The following is a 19512-nucleotide window of genomic DNA, read 5'->3' on the forward strand; positions in this document are numbered from 1 at the left end:
ATATTTTATACCCCCCTCTTTTACCTACCCCCGTGAGGAATCTATCTGACTTATGAAAAGTTACGAAGCGTCTGATCCTCTTCCATGTCCTTGTGAAAGTTTAAGAGCTCCGGAGGACTCTGAAAAATAAAATACCACAAGCACTGATGATGATGCGCTGATGGAGCAGGACACCGGGGAGTGGATTTTTGAAAGATGTCCAGCCCGAGGATTTGATGTTCACAGGTGAAGATACACGTTCCTTTGCATGTGCATGCGTGCGTAAACGTGCGGTAAAAGCCTCCCAGTCTGACATCCTGTTTCCTAAGTAACAGAGTCGATAAGTCGGGTTGTTACTAGTGACACAAGAAGCAGTTCTTGCAGTTTAGTTTATAGGGAAATAAGGACGGAGGTGGCATCATCACTGTATACCTCCATCCTTTGTTAATGCAGGGCTGTCAGTTCTACCAGGTGTGTCACAAGTCCTAGGAATACACTAGACTCCTTCCCACCCCATGACCCCTCCCCAGGACCAACCTGGTGATGGTAGGGCTGTAAATTCAAAAACCCAACAGCCTCAGAGCTCACATTTTTGTTGACTAAGGCAAGAAAAGAAATCCCCAGATCGACAGCTGAATTCCCCAGGAGGGGAAGCTTGTGGCGATACAGTTCTTGGCTCAGATAGGGTGTATAGTATTCCTTATAGTTCTTAGGAATTGAGCCGTTAAAGGAAAATATCCCCAAACCCCCTTGAATACCTCTCCCGGCATGTGACTGTACGGTCCTCGGCTTGAAGCGGAGCTAGTAATACTCCTCGTAGTTCTTGGGGTTGAGGCAGTAGAGGATTCCCCCGCCAAAGGAGAAGATGGTTCCCCCCCAGGCCAGGCCGTAGCCCCAGTTGAACTCGTGGTAGATCCTCAGGTTGATGCTCTCGATGAACTTGATGGGGTAGAGGACCAAGCTGCAAGCCTGGAGGACAACTGGAGGAGATATGCAGACGGTGAATACAAGGCAACGTATCATGAGCATGCAGTGAGTTTAAAACAAAGCAGAGTAGCTGTGAGTAGCTGTGAGTAACTGTGAGCTGGTCAGAGCCAAGAGATTTCCATCAACTTGAGGTGGCCAGGAAGGAAAGTTTTGGAAATGTGAGTGCCACACACAAATTCCCCTCCGAAAAAGTATTTTCACGGGTTTCCAGCGGGTTGCTTTTTTAGCTATGCTAGCAGCGTGGCTCTGGGGGTGGCAATGCGGGACAGTCGATCCACCACTTTGGTCCTGACTGACATTTCTCAGAATCTATTGGATGAATTGCCATCATATCCACGGTCCCCAGAGGATAAAGTGACTTTGGTGATCACCTGACTTTTCATTTCACGCCACCACGAGGTTGACGTTTGTAGTTTATGAGCTAAATGTGTCAACGACTGTTGCCAATTGCCATGATATTTGGTAGACATTCATTCCAGTTATGTCCAGTACTTTGGTTTATGACAAAACACCAGCAAAACTAATGACATTCAGCTTCAGCTGTATTTTGTGTTTTGTGCTAATTAGCAAATGTTAGCATGCTAAACTGCGTGAACATGGTCAACATTGCACATGCTTAACATAATGTGAGAATATTAGCATGTTGATGCTGGCATATAGCTCAAAACACCACTGTGAAATAGCGAAAATGTCCATGTACAAGCTATCATGACACTGTAACAATATGCTTTCTACCCCGACTTGATGCACATCTACGATTACAAGTGGGAAACCTGTCTATAGTCGGCAAAGAAGCTAGAATTTATAGATCGTGCAGAAAATGAAGTGGATGATGAGGAAGGAAGGTTAGAAGAAATACATGTTTTTTAAATATACTGTAGACAGCAGCTGTATTTAGTGTAGCTATTACAACAAGATAGCAGCCTGGGTGCCAGCTGGAAGAGGCAGAAGGGTTGTAAACGTTGAAAATATTTATGGTGTGCGTAATCTATCAATTCTAAAACAACAGCTGTACATTAGTACAAATATGTGAGTCAACATGGAAGACAGATATTTGTACTCAAAACTTCAAAATGGTAGATTACACAGTAGGGGGGTCAATATTTTATTTTTTTATTCGTTATTTATTAATGAATCAAAAGTAGATTCTGAGCAAACTTCCTCTGAAGTAAAGTTGAATGAGGTTTGGTTCATGGGATTTGGTCACACACCCTTTTTGTCTCCTACATTCTTTAGCAGTCACGTACAAAACAGTTTAGAAATACGAGAAAAATAGCCGAAATTAGCATCGACTGGGTCGAGAAGAGAGTCGTTTGCCCGGTGGGGATGTCATTTAGCTCTGTTTAGTTCATTTAGCACATTGTAGAAAAACAAAATAAATCAAACTTGATCAGGCGAGAGGGAAGGAGAGGGGAGAAAAGGGGAAAAAAAGAGGAGAGAGGGTGGATGGAGGACCTGGAAGAATGCGACGGAGGAGGAGGATCAGAGTTGGCCCATAGGGTCAAAGGAAACAGAACCAGTTTAGGGAGGAATGGAGGGATGAGGGGAGGTGAAGGGAGCACGGGGGAGAGGAAGGGGGGAGAACAGGCAGAGAGAGAGAGAGATGTTTAAAAAGGGAAGGGGGAGAGAGATGGATGGCAGCGGAACAAAGGCGACCACATCAATCGTTATTTCTTCAAAGGGAATTCATCTTGTGGGAACATGAACCAGCTCTGGCACTTTCCTGCACGCAAAAAAAATGCATAATATCCAAAAACAAGCAAATATTAACACAGATGGTGTGAAAAACAAGCCTTAAAGAAGTACTTGGCTTTTAAGAAGCGTGTATGGGATCTATCATTCCCTGAATGTCCCTTTGTAGTCCACCAGAAAACACTTTGCCTCTGTGCTCGGCTTTTAAGATATCGTGTAGAGAGGCTGTTTGTGCCCAATCACAGGGAAAACAAGTACATTTAGACAGCGAGTGGTTTTTGTTTGTATGTTAAATATTCATAGATTACTGTTCTATGTTTTTTCCAAGCACTAGAATGATACATTACGTCATTATCTTTGAGTCAAAGCAGTGCATTTGGACTTTTTGCAAAGCAAAATGCTTCTCAAAAGTTTAATGAGTGTGCGGGCACATTTTGTTCAGGTTCCAACTCATGGTGCTGAAAATGACAAACAACGTAATCCAGTTTTAATAACTTGCTGCACTTTCTTTATGGTAAGAATCAGCCTCACGAGAAAAACTTGTTTTCTCAGCAGGTTTTGATCCCTGCTAACTTACATTTGCGTTGCTATCTTCATCTTTTAAAGTCACTTCCATTGTTAATATTTTAAAGCCACTATGCGTAGAATTTTTTTAGCATAGGAAAATTAGCATTAGTGCATTGCTGTCTGCCACTGTATCTTTATTATACTACCACTAGTGCTGCGCTAAAGTTGGAAACTTTTGAATTCAACATACAATGGATTTAACATCTCAAAAGCCAGGATTTCCACAGACTAAACTGCTGGATTTATCTGTTATATACTGTGTGTGGCTGTGGTCAGAAGTGTGCGCCTGTAACCACGCCCAACAGTGATGTCACGGTGCACTGACAAATCCCGGAGTGCACTTCTACATCACTACATCAAGGTGAGCAGTGAAACAACTGTGGGGTAGCAAAAGCAGCAGCTTTTGAAGCGAACTAAACGGCTAATCGGTGGAAGCTGAAGTTTGTCTTTTTAGAAACCAAATAATACGTTTGGTTTTAATCAGTTCACTCTCAGATTAGAGGTCAGTTCTGAATGATTTGCAACAGCAAACCATTTTGAATTTGCTTTCTGATGCGCACCTCTGACTGGATTCTTTTGTACAATAATGGCAGCAGAAGCTTAGTATTCTAAACCGTCTGCCATGCCAAACCTGATGGAAAAAAAACACGATTTCTCAGAAATTGAAATCAGCCATTACATAAACTATAGCGTCATTACATTGTCCAGGAGACTTGCTAATGCTAAAGGCATTGAGAATATCTTAAGGAAAAGGTTGAAATGAGAATTTACAGTGGGGAGAAATACTTCTGGAACCATATGTCTTCAAGCTTGAAATGTCACACCGTCTGTTTCTTTTGATGAGGCTGAAGACAGAAAAGCCTCTCAATCATTACAGCATGCAAAATGACTCTATTTGAATGAGCAGTCAAATGTCAATCCAAACATAATAAGGATGTTTAATTCCAATCCGTTCATGAATTTTCCTCTCTCGTGCACGCTTTGGAAGTATTTTTCAGGATGTGAAGACTCCCAGTTCAGGAGAAATCACACAGCTTCTGTAAATCTCTACAGTGTCCCTTAAAGTTAAGAAGATTTCCTCTTTGCTGCCGTATCGCATTGAGAAAAAAACGTCCGACAGGCAACACATCCAGCTTTGCAAAATGAAACATTTCACGCCTAAAAAAAAAAAAAAATGAAATTTTTCCAATTATTCCGGAAGGGTGAGAACGGGGGAAAGTGTGGAAACTTGACAGTTGTCCAACTTGAGATTGCGGGCTGGCTGGGGAAATTAAACAGACAGGCGTGACACTCCACTCCGACCCTGCTGGGCCCGAATAATAAAAATAAGATTTTCTCTAAATGAGTTTGAGGGAGAGAGGGATTGTGTGTGTGTCAAGCGTGAATGTAAAAATGTGTGTGTGTGTGTGTGTGCAGTCTGTGCGCCTATTTAATGAGTAAGTAAGGATTATCATTTAAATGCATGTCAGTTTTCAATGTGATTGCCCTGCAACCTTCCAGTTACCTTGTTTAAATTGGCTAATTAAGTGTGTGTGTGTGTGCGTGTGTCATTAGGCGTGTGTATTTTAGCACATAATGAGTGTGTGGCCTTCGACCCAGGACTGGTGTGATTGCGTATGGACTACAGTTAATTGTGTGTGTGTGTGTGCGCATGTGTGCGCTGACCTGCAGCGAAGAGCATGAAGGCAACGGGTGCGTAGAATCGCCGTCTCGTGCCGATGCACACGGCGACCAGAGCGACCAGGAATGACATCAGCACCAGGGCTCCACCCCCTAGCAACAGGGCCAGCGTAGCAACCTGCCAATCTGGAGAGGGGAGGTGGGAGGGGGTGAGGGAGGAAGAACAGGTGGGGGAGTAATAGAGAGAAAGTGGTGAGGAGAGAGAGAACGTTCATGAATAAATGCAATATAGTCAACGCATACCACAGCTCGGCCTAGGAGGAGAAGAAGAGCCTTTTACCACCAACATGTGTGTTGAGTAAAGGGGGTACAAGGGAGGGGGGTAAGGACGTAAGGAAGAAAGGATGTGGGGTAAGAAGGAGGGAAGGAAGACGGAGCACATGGAAGAGAGAAAGGGATGGGAAGTGGAAGGAAAGACACATTGATGAAGAATGGTGGTGAAATTAAGGAAGCATGAACAAATAAAAGAGTGAAGGAAAAATAAGGAAGCAAGGAGGAAATGGAGGGAAGAGGATATAGAACAAATGATATAGAAGGAAAGAAGGGAGGCAAGTGGACAGGATGAGAAAAATGAAAGGGAGTTGGATGGAAAGTTAAGAAAAAGGTAGGAAGGCAGGGGATGAAAAAAGAATGAAATATGTTGGAAAGAAAAGGAGGAACCAAGAAAGGGGAAGCTGGGGAGAAGGGAAAGGGGATGGGGAGGAAAAGTGATGTCATTAAGGGAGCAGAAAGAGAGCAAAGGGGTTGGGAAGGGAAAAGTGGTGGGAAGAAGGAAGCAAGAGGGAAATGGGGTAAGGAAAGAGGTAAAAAAGGTAAGGCAGGCACATTGAGGAAGAAAAGAATGGGAAGTGAAAGGGAAGTAAGTGGATAAATCAAGGGAGGACAAAGGAAAGGAAGAGATAGATGGAGGAAGGTAGGATAAGGCGGAAGGGAGACGAGGGTGGACGAAGTTTAGGAAATGATAACGAAATGAATGAAATAAAAACAATGAAAAGAAATAAGTCAGGACAGGTGAAAAGACAGGAGGAAAGAAGGCCAATGAGGAAGGTAGAGGGAAGGAAATAAACGAGGAAGGAATAGTGGTGCAATTAAGGATGCATGAACAGACGGATGAGAGTAAAGAAGGGGAGAGAAGGGATGGGAATAAGGAAGCAAGGGGAGATGAGGAAAAGAGAGAATAAAGGAAGTAAGGAAAGCAACGTATGTAAGGACGATGGGATGACTCAAGGTATATAGAGGGAAAGAATCAAGGGAAGAAGCAAGGAAAGGAAGAGGCAGATGAAGGAAGGGAGAAGAGGATGGGAATCAATGAAAACAAGGAAGCGAGAAAAGATAGTTAAAAGAAAGGGGGAATAAAGAAAGAGGGGGGATGAGGGAGGACGCAGGGGAAGACGGAGAGAAGGAAGGAGTGAAGGAGGGAGGGATCAAGACAAGGGATGGGAAGAAGGAAGTAAGGAAGGAAAGAATACTGGAAGGGAAAAGAAAGAGAGGTAGGAGGCAGATGGAAGGAAGAAAGGGATGGAAGGTGAAGAAAGGAAAGCACAAAAGAAAATGGAGCGGCAAGTTCAAGTGAGATGAAGAGAGGTTTGGTGGCGACGAGGAGGTGAGCGTCTCCGCGAGGGTGATGGGCGATAAACTGGGGGGGGGGGGCACCGGCATAATCTTACAAGGACACGGAGAGGGCAGCATGAAAAGAAATGCCAAAAGGAGGCAGGGTGGTGAAGGTGGAGGGGGAGGAAAGGGAAGAGGAGGTGAGGATGGCGTGAAGGGGCTGGGGGACAGAGCAGCGGCGGGTGAAAGTAATGAAGAGGGAGAGCACTTAGTATACCTGAGCTGACAAAAAGCCTCGGCTAAAAAGCTTTGCTGGCACGTTATCAAAAATCTGTCCGCATTTATGTACAGGGAGGGCTGTGGCTCGATGCACACTGAAATAGCACACACACGCACACACACACACACACACACACACACACACACAGATACAGATACATGGCCACATACGAAGACACACCCAAACTTGGTGCCATGTATCACTCAAGATTTGTGAGTATTCTGCTGCAGCTACTTTCTTTTTTTCCCCCTCCTGCTAGAATCCTAGAAGGCGAGGTGGATTTTAGATGCAAGTGTGATTTGCACACATGGCCGATAAAAGACATATTTGGACATGAACTCACCTGCGGCAGCGTAAACTAAAGGTTGAAAACGTTTTAACTGCTTGGACCAAAGGCCCATTTGTCCGAAAATACAAACCAGGGCTGCCCCCTGAAAGGTTTGAATCATCAGTCGGACAACCCCTCAGTCGACTGAGATTCTTCAAGTCGTGCTTTTGGGGACATCTCGGCCCCCAGAAGTAGCGCCCCTCACTTTCACGCTGCTCTCCGGGGTACCATCTTCCCACCACGTCAAGCCATCCCGTCTGCCCGGTGAAGAAGATGTCTGTGATGGGTAAGGGCAGCTGTCGTTGCGCATTTGTGATCTGTCGTTAGCGCGGTTAGCTCGCATTAGCTGGGAGGGCCAGCTCGGCTTGTATGCTGTATTACTGAACTGTCACCCTGAACGTCCCGCTGAACCCCGTTGGAAAATCTGGGAGTTCGATAAAGCGTTGCTCGATGGTTCATATGAAAAAAAAAGAAAAGAGGAATGAATAATGAACAGAATTCTGAGTCAGGTACAGCCTGAATACACACTCCCCCCCTGCAGTTGTAACCTAACCCTGACCCCTACCCTAACCTAACCCTTGAAACAGCCAAGACGACAAAGAGACCGGATTTGACCGTTTCTCTCACCCTTTATTCCACCTGTCTGCCTTCACACTGTGATCGGATCGTGATGGCGTCAAATTAGCCGGGCTCATGTAAGCTGCTGTAAAACCTGTTTCTGTACCCCACCCCCAAACGAGGAAGTGCTATATTACCAAAAAAGAAAACCCATAAATAAATAAATACAATAATCTGTGCTCCTTGAGGACATACAGTAGCTCTTAAAAGGCAAACTTCAAGCTGGATGGTTCTGGATGAAACATCAGTGAGCTGCGACTGACGCAGAAATGTAGCTGTCAGTGCAGATGCAAAGCCAATGCACAGTAGCTGGCATCAACAGTAGGCTGCAGGGCTATTTAAGGGGATTTATTCTTTATTTAACGGCTATTTAAGTGGCCTAAATACGGGCGATGCCTAAATTTACTCACGTGGTGAAAAAAACAAAAAAAAGCTTATGAAAGATGGATGGTGGAGGTGAGAGATAAGGGAAGATGAGAGATTTGGAGGCGGAGGGGGAGACGGAGATAGAGGTGAAAGATGAGATGCAGGGGTGGATAGAGGGAGGCAGACGGGGGGTGGGGGGGGATTAAAGATAGGAGAGAGAGCAGAAAGAGGAGGGGAGAGATAAAAAGATAGATCTTTGGTACAATCAGAGGCATCTTGTATTACAAATGCAGAGCATCTAAAAAGAGGTTATTTTCAGTTTGAGCGATGCTGCTGATGAGGAAGGTGACGGCGTCGGCCATTTTTCTTTTTCCGGGACAAACGCCCACCCAGCTCTCCCAAGATGTTTCCTTTGACTCTGATCTGCCCATCTGTTTTGACAGCTCAAGCACACTCACATGGGGGCATCAATGTGCGTGCAGCCCTGGGAGGCACCTGGATCAAACTCAGGTGTTGGGGGAGTATTGGCTTTAAGATTATTTTGGGAGAGAGGCGGGAAACGCGCACATTAGTCGTGCTTAACAAATTGAATGGCATGTTGTGGCCAGCATGCAACTGTTTTGTCCCGTACGCGGAATAGTCGACTGTCTCTTTCTCTTCATTCGCTCTGTTTTTTGCGGCGTTTTAGAAACTGTACCAAATGCGCATCGGTCACGATCCCGATCCTCTTAATGAGGTCAGTGTCGGCCATCCCTATATTGAGGGTGTTTTTCCTCATTTCAAGTTGTGTTTTCTATTTCGGTTTGGCATGACACATCGACAGTGTACCTTGGACCCTGGACTTGCTGTATGCTAACGTTAAGGATGCATACAGCTCCTCTCCCCTCCCCCCCGCTCTGGGTAGGTCAGACCACAACCTAGTGCACCTCAACCCCTGTTATGTGCCTCTAGTCAAGAGCCAGCCTGCAACCACGAGGACAGTGAGGAGATGGTCAGAGGAGGCTTATGAGACACTTCAGGGATGTTTTGAGGTGACTGACTGGCAGGCGCTCTGTGAGCCGCATGGAGAGGACATTGATGGGCTCACAGAGTGCATCACGGACTACATCAACTTCTGTGTGGACTCCACTGTCCCAGCAAGGACTGTCCATTGTTATTCAAATAACAAGCCATGGGTGACATAGGACATCAAGGCCATACTGAACAAAAAGAAGAGGGCCTTCAGAGCTGGCAACAGGGAGGAGGTGAGAACGATCCTGGGGGAACTGAAGGTGAAGATCAGGGAGGCCGAGGAGAAGTACAGGAGGAAGCTGGAGTGGAAACTCCAGCAGAACAACACCAGAGAGGTCTGGAGTGGAATGAGGACCATCACGGGTTACAGGCCGACCAACAACAGAGGAGCCGAAGGCAGCGTGGACCGGGCCAACGAACTGAATCTGTTTTTCAACAGATTTGACTCTGTGGGCCCTGCTCAACCCCCCCATGACTCTTCTGCTGTCTGCCTCCAGCCTCCACCTATTCCACTCCCCCCACCCCCCTGTGAGAGCTTTCCTCACACCTCGTTCAGCCTGACGACACCACCCCTCCCCCACCGGTCATCTCTACAGTGTGCTTCACTGCCGACCATGTTAGAAGACAGCTGACGAGACTCCACTCCAGCAAGGCTGCAGGGTGCTTAAAGCCTGTGCCCCCCAGCTATGTGGAGTACTTCACCACGTCTTCAACATGATCCTGAGTCTTCAGAGGGTCCCCGTGCTGTGGAAGACGTCCTGCCTCGTTCCTGTGCCGAAGACGCCGCGTCCCGGTGGCTCCAAGGACTACAGACCCGTGGCACTGACCTCCCACATCATGAAGACCCTGGAGAGACTCGTCCTGGAGCAGCTCCGGCCCTTGGTCAAGCCACACTTGGACCCCCTTCAGTTCGCCTACCAGCCCCGACTTGGAGTGGAGGATGCCATCATCTACCTGCTCAACCGCGTCTACGCCCACCTGGATAAGCCGGCGAGCGCTGTGAGAGTCGTGTTCTTTGACTTCTCCAGTGCGTTCAACACCATCCGTCCGGCTCTACTGGGTGAGAAGCTGACGGAGATGCAGGTGGATGTTGCTGTTGCATGCTGGGGCAGCAGGCTGAGGGTGGCGGACTCCAACAGACTAAACAAACTGATCCGCAAGGCCAGTGACGTTGTGGGGGTGGAGCTGGACTCTCTGACGATGGTGTCAGAGAGGAGGATGCTGTCTAAGCTGCGGGGCATCTTGGACAATGTTTCACGTCCTCTCCATGACGTACTGGTCGGACACAAGAGCAGCTTCAGTGGGAGACTCATTGCTCCCAAATGTACAACAGAGCGCCACAGGAAATCATTCCTGCCTGTGGCCATCAGACTGTTCAACTCCTCCCTCTGAGTGTCAGACACTCAGGAAGAGACTGGAAATCTGTATCTACTTCACCTGTTCATATACTACCTCACTATTTATTCTTAAATGTTTAAGTGCAATAGATATATAGTCATACACTTCAGTGCAACACATACATACATATACATTGTTATTGTATATATTTTTTTTTACCTCATTGTTCACTTAAATACTGTAAATGTGTATATTTTTTATTTTCTATTTTCTATATTTTTTTTTAATATTTTGTACATACTTTTAGTTCTAAACTATGCTACTTTACTCTTAAATGGGAGCACCGGTACTGTACAATTTCCCCCCGGGGATCAATAAAGTATTTCTGATTCTGATACACCTGTTGCAAATATCCCGCCCCCTCTTTCTCTCTCTCCCATTCACACACACACACACACACAAAATGGTAGCTTTAACTGTGAAACTCCCTTTGCTGTTTTATCTTTCATACACATAAAATATACAAAGCCTCCCTTCTCTCTCTCTCTATAACTCTCACACATACTTTTACAGATTAAAATTTTTCAAAATTGCACCATGGACACTGGAACACATATAGGCAACTGTATAATTTGCTACATGTACCATATAAATCCTCCCTCTTTCTCTCTCATGCACTCACACACTGGTCGGTGTGTAACTTGAAAATGAAAATGCACCAGTTTCTCACACACGGACACACACTGTGCTGCGCCGTGCTGCGCACCTCCCTTTCTGTCTCACTCTCACACACACAGACATACTGTACTTCTTGCTGTGATGTGACCGTTTGCCATGTGACAGGATTACCGCACTGCACTGTCACATTTTTTTTCTTTACCGGAACGCCACTCCAAGCTGTCACGCTCGAATAGCTGCTGTAGCACTCTGCAATCCAAAACAGAGCCCGCCCCAATTAAACGTGATATAAGACCCGAGCAGGTCCAGTTTGCAGACCCCTACCCTCAAGGCTCAGCACCAGAAACCACAATTACCTCGGAATCAATACCAGACGCAACGGGTAAAAATACATCTTTAAAAAAAGGCTCCGAGGTGGCTGCTGACAAAAGCTCAGGGCTTCAGGGTACTGTGGGGGCACACAACTGCCGCAAGAAATAAATAAATGATATATATATATATATGTATAAAAAAACAAAACAATGCAGAGATCTGTGCAGATAGCGGCGGCAGAAGCACCCTTGATGTTTCCATCTGCTCGGATCAACTTGTTGGCAGAGGATCACACTAAGAATCCTGCGCAGTTTTACGCACAGCTGGCAAACTGCGGAGGCCTTCCGTGAATTGCTGGCGCCAGGATGCAACGTGACTGACCTTTCCCGGCTTTGCTGCACGCTGCTGAGCGTCACGGTTTATGCAGTTGGATGGATTATTTGGAGTCGGAGTTTGTGTTTGTTTGGTGATGCTGTGGACCGCTTAGAGAGGCACTGCACACTGTACGTAAAGATGATGACACACAGACTGTATATAAAGATGGACGACATGACAGCTCCCCGAAAGTGAAGCCGCTGCAGTATGGGTCATAAGCCCCGCCCCCTCCATGTTAGCGGATGGGACACGGGCCAAACCTTCACGCCTATTTAACCAAATACCGGCAGCTGTACTTTGTGTTTCGTGCTGATAAGCTAATGTTAGCATGCTAACAGGCTAAACGAAAGGGGCGGACATGCGGCGAGCATGTTGACGTTAACATTTAGCTCGAGGCGCTTTCCCTTATCATGTTTCGATTAGCTCCCTCGTGTTCACTGTCACCTATCAAGATCGAATTAAAGCATCACTACAACTACTGATCATGATCAATTCAACGTCTTATTTTGCCTGACCATCTGTACAAAACCCCATTATTCAGTTGACAATATCAAAATGACGTTTCGGCTCAAAAACAAATTTTACAACAAATAGAAAATAATCAGCTAGAATTCTGAGACCCCAGGAATGAGTGCTTGGTGTTAATGAATTGGACCAAAACTCCCTGTATTTCCCACAGATTTAAAACGTTTGTCTCTTTTTAAATGCTTAAATTTAATCAAAGACCAGTTTAACAAGCAAAATATGACAAAAAAACATGGCAGATGAAAGTTTAAAAACAAGAGGTTTAATTAAAAAAACTACAATAATTGCGAGTTAATACCAGAGGAATAACTGTGTTTAAGACAATTTTGTTCTTTTATGTCCATAGATAAGACTTTTACTGGCGTTTTTTTATGTGCTCCCACATGCTGCTGCTGTGATACTGTAAATGCTTTGAAGAAAGCTTGATTTGCATCCACCAAAAGGATTATGTGTGTTTAGGCACATGCACCCCCCACCCCCCCCCACCAGCCCCGAAGTGGGAGCTGCAGGTTCCTGGCTATTCCCCTGTCTGTCTGCCTGCCACAGAGCTGAATGCCACATCATTTCCCATTCCTCGTTCAGCCGCTACAAATAGAACGGGCGTCTCTGGGGGCTCAGCTCACTGAGAGGAGAGACGGAGTCAGAGGAGGAGGAGGGGGAGGGAAGGGAAGGAGGGGGCAAGAGAGGAGGAGAGGAGGAGGGGGAAGGAAAAGGGGGAGAGCCTTGACCCTGGGGAAAACGAAAAGGAGAGATGGAGATGGAGGGGAGAGACAGCTGAGGAGGAGGGAGGATGGTGAAATTACAAGGGAAGAATGATTAACATTAGAAATGTAACAATGAAGCCCTCGGGGGAGGAGAGAGGGACAGGGAGGAGGGAAGAGAGGAAGAAAACAGAGACGAAAGGGAACGAGGAGCAAACAAAAAGGAGAAAGATAAAATAAGAAATGGGAGGAGGATTAAGAAAAAGACAATTCATTTAAGAGTACAGATGAAAAGGCCGGGGGGTAAAAGCAACGGATGGATCGATGGACTGATAGAGAAAGATGAGAAGGGCTGAGTGGTGAGAGTGTGGGTCAGAACAGGAAACCACTTCCCACTAAATTTGTTTCAAAATCACATCTGCGTGCAAAATGTGTTAATGTTCACGCGGCAAAATTGGCTAATAAGCCGAAAAAAAAGCCCGCCTCTTTTCAAAACTCCAAACAACCAAATGCTGCGTGAGAAAGGGAGAAATCATTGTCTGCCTTCCTCACTTTCACAGTAATGGTATCTGTAACCAAATCCAACAGTGAGCCTGGGAAATCTTCCCTCAAGGTCAGGTAAATGACAAACCCAGTGGTAGCAACAGCACATCTTTTGTTCTCAGCAATTTATTGTGCTTTGGTTTCATTTTGAAGCTGTTGGTGTTGCATTTTTTTGTTTGGACTGAAAAACGATATATAAAGATGTGATAAAGATATATTTGTTTACTTGACGTTTGAGTTTAAAGCGTGGAATCTAAGGCATGTAAGAAGGGGAAAAAAGGTTTGAGGGGAGGGGGGGGGGGGGTGGGGGGCAAGGAGGAAGATAGAACAGGAAGGATGAATGACTGTAGAAGAGGAGGTGGTGGTGACAGGAGGATGCAAGCAGGGAAGAGAAGGAGTAACTGCGAGGCAGAGAGAGAATAGAGAGAGGAAGAAAGTAGACTGGGTTCAAACATCTTTCAGCAGAGCATAGAGTGAGTGTGAGTGTGTGTGTGTGTGTGTGTGTCTGACAGGTAGAGATTCCCCTGATGTCTGCCTATAAGGCCAAACGCCCACTATAAGATTTTTCATCTGAAGCCTCGTCCCATTTGCCAAACAGGTGGGAATTCAGCTCCTGGAATTTCTGTGTTGCAGGCGCTGACTTGATCTCACGCGCCGGTTGGTGGTCGGCTATTGAAGTTTGACTGACGTTCCAGTGCGTAAAAGTTGGCCACGGCTTTATTCCAGGAGCCACAATGTGCGAGGGGATGTTCGGCATCTGGTACGCGAGAGGGAAGCGGGCGACAAGTACTGGAAAATAATGAAATGCAGGAAGAAAAAAAACTGTTTCTGATCTCTCGGCCCCCCCTTCTCACAGTTTCATCATTTATCAGACAATTGTGCTGCCTGTTTTCTAATGTCTGACAAGTGCACAAGAATAGAATGACAGGGTGTTGACAAGACGCACACGTGCAAACATTCACATATTTAGAAGCTGAAACTTCTTAGCATTCAGTTGGCTATTTACACCTCCGGCAGATCCGGAGTAACATTAGCATTCACTCGGAGTCGTGTTTGTGTTCGCCTGATGGGTGTAAGACCAATATTCGCTCTACTTTTAGCTCTGTTTTTTTTTTTGTCTCACACAACTCCTGAGGGAAATGTCTGTCTCTTTAGCTGCTAAACGCTCCCCGCTATGTTCAGCAGCGAGTCGCTAAGTGTCTCTGTCTGCTGTTTGGTGCTGGGCAGGTAGTGTACGGTGAGTTTTTAAGAGTTGTTTTTTTATTGAAAACCTGGAACCTGCTGGAAACAAGGCCATGAGAGCGGTGAGAGTGAACCAAAACAGGAAAGTCGCGGGCCCTCAAACCAAAACAATGAGCTGAAAGATGCTAAAACACGCCGTAGAGCTGAGGGGAACTTCAGTCGGTTGGTAATTCTCTGTGGATTCGTCACTACAAATGACACCTTTCACATTACACACAGTAATTCCATCCGTCGTTAACATAAGAATATTGATTATAGCAGCTTTAAGTTGTGACTGTCATTTAATTCCTATTTGCTCACTTGCTGTTTTTTTTGTTTTTGCTTGATATTCATAATTCCATCCATGCAGTTGACATGAATACATTCCTTTTTGGCCAAACACCGCAAGGGGAAAGAAATATAGACTGATCTGACATGAGAAGAAGGTCCTCAACAACGTAAAAGGGAAGGCGCACTGGTGGCCAAGGTTTTATGCCATGTTCACGTCACATCGGCGTTATCCATCTTGTGAAAGAGCGCTCACGCCGACATCCAAATTGTAATTACGACAGGGATTTTTGTGAAAGCTCCAAATGATCCGACTTGGCACTTAATAATACGGAGGAGCCGGAAAGCCAGCCAAACATGGATGCCTCGCATCCGCCAAAGCCTGTCGTTCAGTGTAATTAGATTTAATTTAACCCCCACGCGACCAAATCTGTAATCGCACAAGCGTCTTGGGTTGTCTGATGATGCAAACACTTGCAAGTTGTTAACATATGGGGATTGGTTCCATCTCTACCATCCGTCCCACGTGACGTGAGCGTGGGACTGGGGACCTTTGTCGTATGTCATTCCCCCTCTCTCTCTTATCTCGTCATCTCTCTGCTGTCAAATCTGTAATAAACGGCAGAAAAACACCCCATATTACTACGTCTGACTGAGTACAATTTCTGTTGGGACTTTTATATAGGTACATGTCTGAAAGGGGCTTTAGATAACTATATGACAACACACACTATAATTGTACCTGTGTCAGTAAACAAGGACACTCGTATTCCAATTACTACAGCTGGTCTTTTCACAACAGTTCTGTTTTATTCTGCAAAGTGAGATCCTTCCTTTAAGCCTTTGTTTTCCCATCTCAGTCTAATTAATTAGCAGCTATGCTGTGCATGTTGTGAACGAAAGATTTCTTACTCTGATTGAGGTATTACACGATCCGTCTCTGCACACATTACAGCATTTTGCTTGCTGTTGGGGGCGAGGGCAGTCGCATAGACAGCGTATTTGTCTGGAGCTGGCGGACGGATGGTTCCCACGTCAATTTAACCTTTAAATGCATACCCTGGGTCTTCAGAGGCCCAGTGTCACATTACACCTGCTCAAATCCCTTCAATTTACTCAATTAAGCCCTCAAGTCCCTAGTTTTAATGATTTTTCTGGTGTCAAAAATGAATGTATACATTGTTACATATTAATGCCTATAAATGTGATTTTGTATTGTTCTTAATATCTGTAGCTCCCTACATCTGTCATCTCTTCTCAGTACGGCGGGCCACCAGGTTCAAACCTCCCTATGCTGAAGTGCCCACGAGCAAGCCAATGAATAACTGCCAACTTCAGCAAGGGCTGCAAATGTTGTGGCTCTGCTTTCTTACGCAGGGGAAGCCGCAGGAAAAGACAATTCTCCTGTGGCGATCAATGCAGTTTCCCATTACTACAGAAAGAAATTCACCACGATGAATGAAAAGGACAAGCTAAATTAACAGAAACTGCTGCTTTGGTCTGTCCCGGGTGTTGGAGCAAGCCAAGGGAGTGATTCATATTTTAAGATCAATGTCTGTGTGTGTGTGTGTGTGTGTGTGTGTGTGTGTGTGTGTGTGTGTGTGTTGGTAAGGCTCACACACTTATGAGCCGACACAAACATGTCATGCCAAGACACGTAATTAGGGAGTCCTGGTCTGGAGTCCGGATGTGTGTGAGAAGGAAAGAAAGAAAGGGAGGAACTGCGGAAAGTTGTGGTCACAAAGTGTGTCAGTGAATGTGTGTGTGTGTGTGTGTGTGTGTGTGCACAGGTCCTCAGGAGAGGAGGTGTGGAGATGCAACAACAGAGAAATCAGAGTGTGACATGAAATATTCAGCTGGGCTTCAGAGGAGACTGTCCAGAAATAGGTCAGCTCAACGTGGTAGCCTCTTATTGGCACACACACACACACACACACAGTAACACACCAATTTACACGCTGACATACAGACACCCAGACTCCCTACTTTACTAGCATAGAGTTACAGACACACACTGTGCAGTTGCTACAAATACACACACACACACACACACACACACACACACACACACAATCATGATCCCGTCCCACCCACAGAGAGAGCAGCAGAGACATGGATTGGTCACATATTTGCTCTGCAGGTAGACAGAGAGAGTGTGTGTGTGTGTGTGTGTCTCAAAAAGCAAGTGTGTGACATAAATAGATAGATGGTGTGTGTCACAGTGTCTGACAGCTTAAACACCTTTTAAATGGTTCCTCTTTAATGCCCCCATGTGTAATTAGCACCAGTCTGCTCCCACTGTCACAGTGGTCGTAAATAAAGCCACTTTCACCTGAACTCTTGTTTCCCTGGAAACCAATCCAACATCCAAGATCAAACCCCGCCTCTCTGCTGCCCAAAACTGCAAGACCTCTCCCGGGCGCGACAACAACAAGGCAGCTTTCTAGACAACAAAAGAAGGGGGAGGATAATAATAAAATAAATAAACAAATAAATAAGCCCAAGCCAGCACTTTCTTTTTCTCCCTCCCTTCCTTCTCCTATTATTAAGTGGATGAATTAGGCGCAGGTAAGCGGCAACACCCAGGAGATTTGGCGTTATTTACCGAGAAGGTGGTGGCAGTTTTGCAGTGTTAATAATCAAGGTGGTGACTATTATGAAAAACAGGCAGAAAGCGCATGACATAGCTCCTGAGCAGCATTTATTTTAGTTGTATTTCCCTAGAATAGAAATAGTGTGTTCAGGGGTATTGTAGTGTATAGTCTGACAAATGGGAGAAAATCGTAATCACCCTCTATCAGATCCTTTTTCCATGAATGAAACTTAAAATTGCATTTTTGTCCTGCAAGTTACTTTATATTCATGACTTTCATATTAAATATAATCTGCCAATTATTACCAGTCCCAGTCACCTGACACCCCCCCACCCACCTGCTCACCTGTACCTGCCTGTAAGCCTTCATTTCTCAATAAATCACTGAAATGATCCTGCTGCCACGACCGTCTACATTTGGGCCCCCCCACGTCTGCTGCTCTTTTGAGTAGAAGAAGAGGAGGGCTGAGCAGGACTGCAAGGGGATGTCACTGGCAATAGAAGCCTGTGGTGCAGGCATAACAAACTGCATCAGTGTCAGTCTGCAACATCGTATTATTGATCCATTTTTTGCCTTCACAGTCTTCAAAGCTGACATCGAAAGACCCGGAAATCATTTTTGAGTGTGATTCTATTTTAAGCGGCGGCAGAATCCCTTCATTTCACCTCCACAATAATTAATGTGGAGATCCCAGTGGAGTCACAGGTTGACAGGGACTGTCAGGATGAGGCTTTGTTATGGTTGGATAGAGACAGCGGGGAGTCGCAGTATTGGTCTGGGACAATACCTTCCCACAGCTTCTAGAGTCAACAGATTATTGTCTGTGGGCACTTTCTTCTAGGAATGCCCTTCCAGAGGTGAGGAAGCATCTCTCCATCATCATGAGCACAGCTCGCAGTCATTCAGAACAACTCCTTGTTCTAAAAAGCTCCTGTTAATGCATGACACAGGGTATCTACCTTCTATCCTGACGGGACAGATTAAGCAGGTTATGATTTTATGAGCCCATAGCCTACATTGTGACTTTCCTGCCACCCCCCTCTCATTACCTGAGCCCAGCGTGCTGTTGCACTGCCAGTTCTCGGTGCTCGCCGGCTTCCAGCAGGACTCCCACAGGGACAGGTAGTACTGGTCGTCGGCAGTCACCCACGCCGGGCTCATCACGGCTCCCACATCCAGGCAGAGCGCCAGGAAGACGCACACCAGCCCGACCAGCTTCAGCGGCGTCAGCGGGGAGCTGCGCGCCGACTCCTCCGTCTCGGTGACAGCAGACGACATTGGCGGGGCTATAGAGGCGAAAAGAGGGACCGGTTCAAAACCCGGGGAGAATGTCGATGTGTGTGTTGGTGTATCCCTTCCAGACGGTGTGTGAGTGTATGCGAGAGTCGGACGGGGAAGTGTGAGCTGAGAGTTGCTGCTGCTGCTGCTGGTGCCGCCGCAGCCGCCTGCGTTGCGCGCTGGACGGACGCTGAGCCTGTGAGCGCCGCCGCCGCCGCCGCGCACCGGAGACCTCCACCGTTTACAGCGCTGACGTCAAGGCTTCGAGGTGCCACAGGGTCCTAGAGGCAGAGAGAAGGGAAGAAAGAAACAGGGCCGTAGCCACGATTAGAGAAACACAGAGGTCCCGAGCCCAAGTCCCGCAAATTCAAAGGCATCTTGACCAGCCACCAACCAAACTCTGTACATTTTTTGGCTAATTAAAAACAACTTCACGTTTAATTTGGCCTATTTATGGCTGTTCCATGAGTTATATTTTCTGTACACCTCATCTCCATACCTCCCGGTAGGCCTAACTCTGGTGGGAAATTACTTTTACTTATTTAGTTTTTGTTGTAGGCCTATTTGCCTGAAACAACCACATTTCAAGATCTAAAAATA

At 46.0% G+C, this 19512-nt stretch overlaps 1 protein-coding gene across 1 annotated transcript; it reads right to left on the bottom strand.

Annotated features, from left to right (window-relative positions):
• Positions 1-780: 780 nt before the first annotated feature.
• On the bottom strand, positions 781-18912 carry LOC139306863 (transmembrane protein 47-like). Its single transcript, XM_070930824.1, has 3 exons — positions 18684-18912; positions 4891-5031; positions 781-959 (listed from the first exon to the last, which is right to left on the bottom strand). Exons 1-3 carry the CDS (start codon positions 18910-18912, stop codon positions 781-783), a joined length of 549 nt encoding a protein of 182 aa, XP_070786925.1.
• Between the last annotated feature and the right edge of the window lie 600 nt (positions 18913-19512).

The sequence above is a fragment of the Enoplosus armatus genome, chromosome 24 (genome assembly GCF_043641665.1).
Source record: "Enoplosus armatus isolate fEnoArm2 chromosome 24, fEnoArm2.hap1, whole genome shotgun sequence".
NCBI classification, from domain to species: Eukaryota; Metazoa; Chordata; class Actinopteri; order Centrarchiformes; family Enoplosidae; genus Enoplosus; species Enoplosus armatus.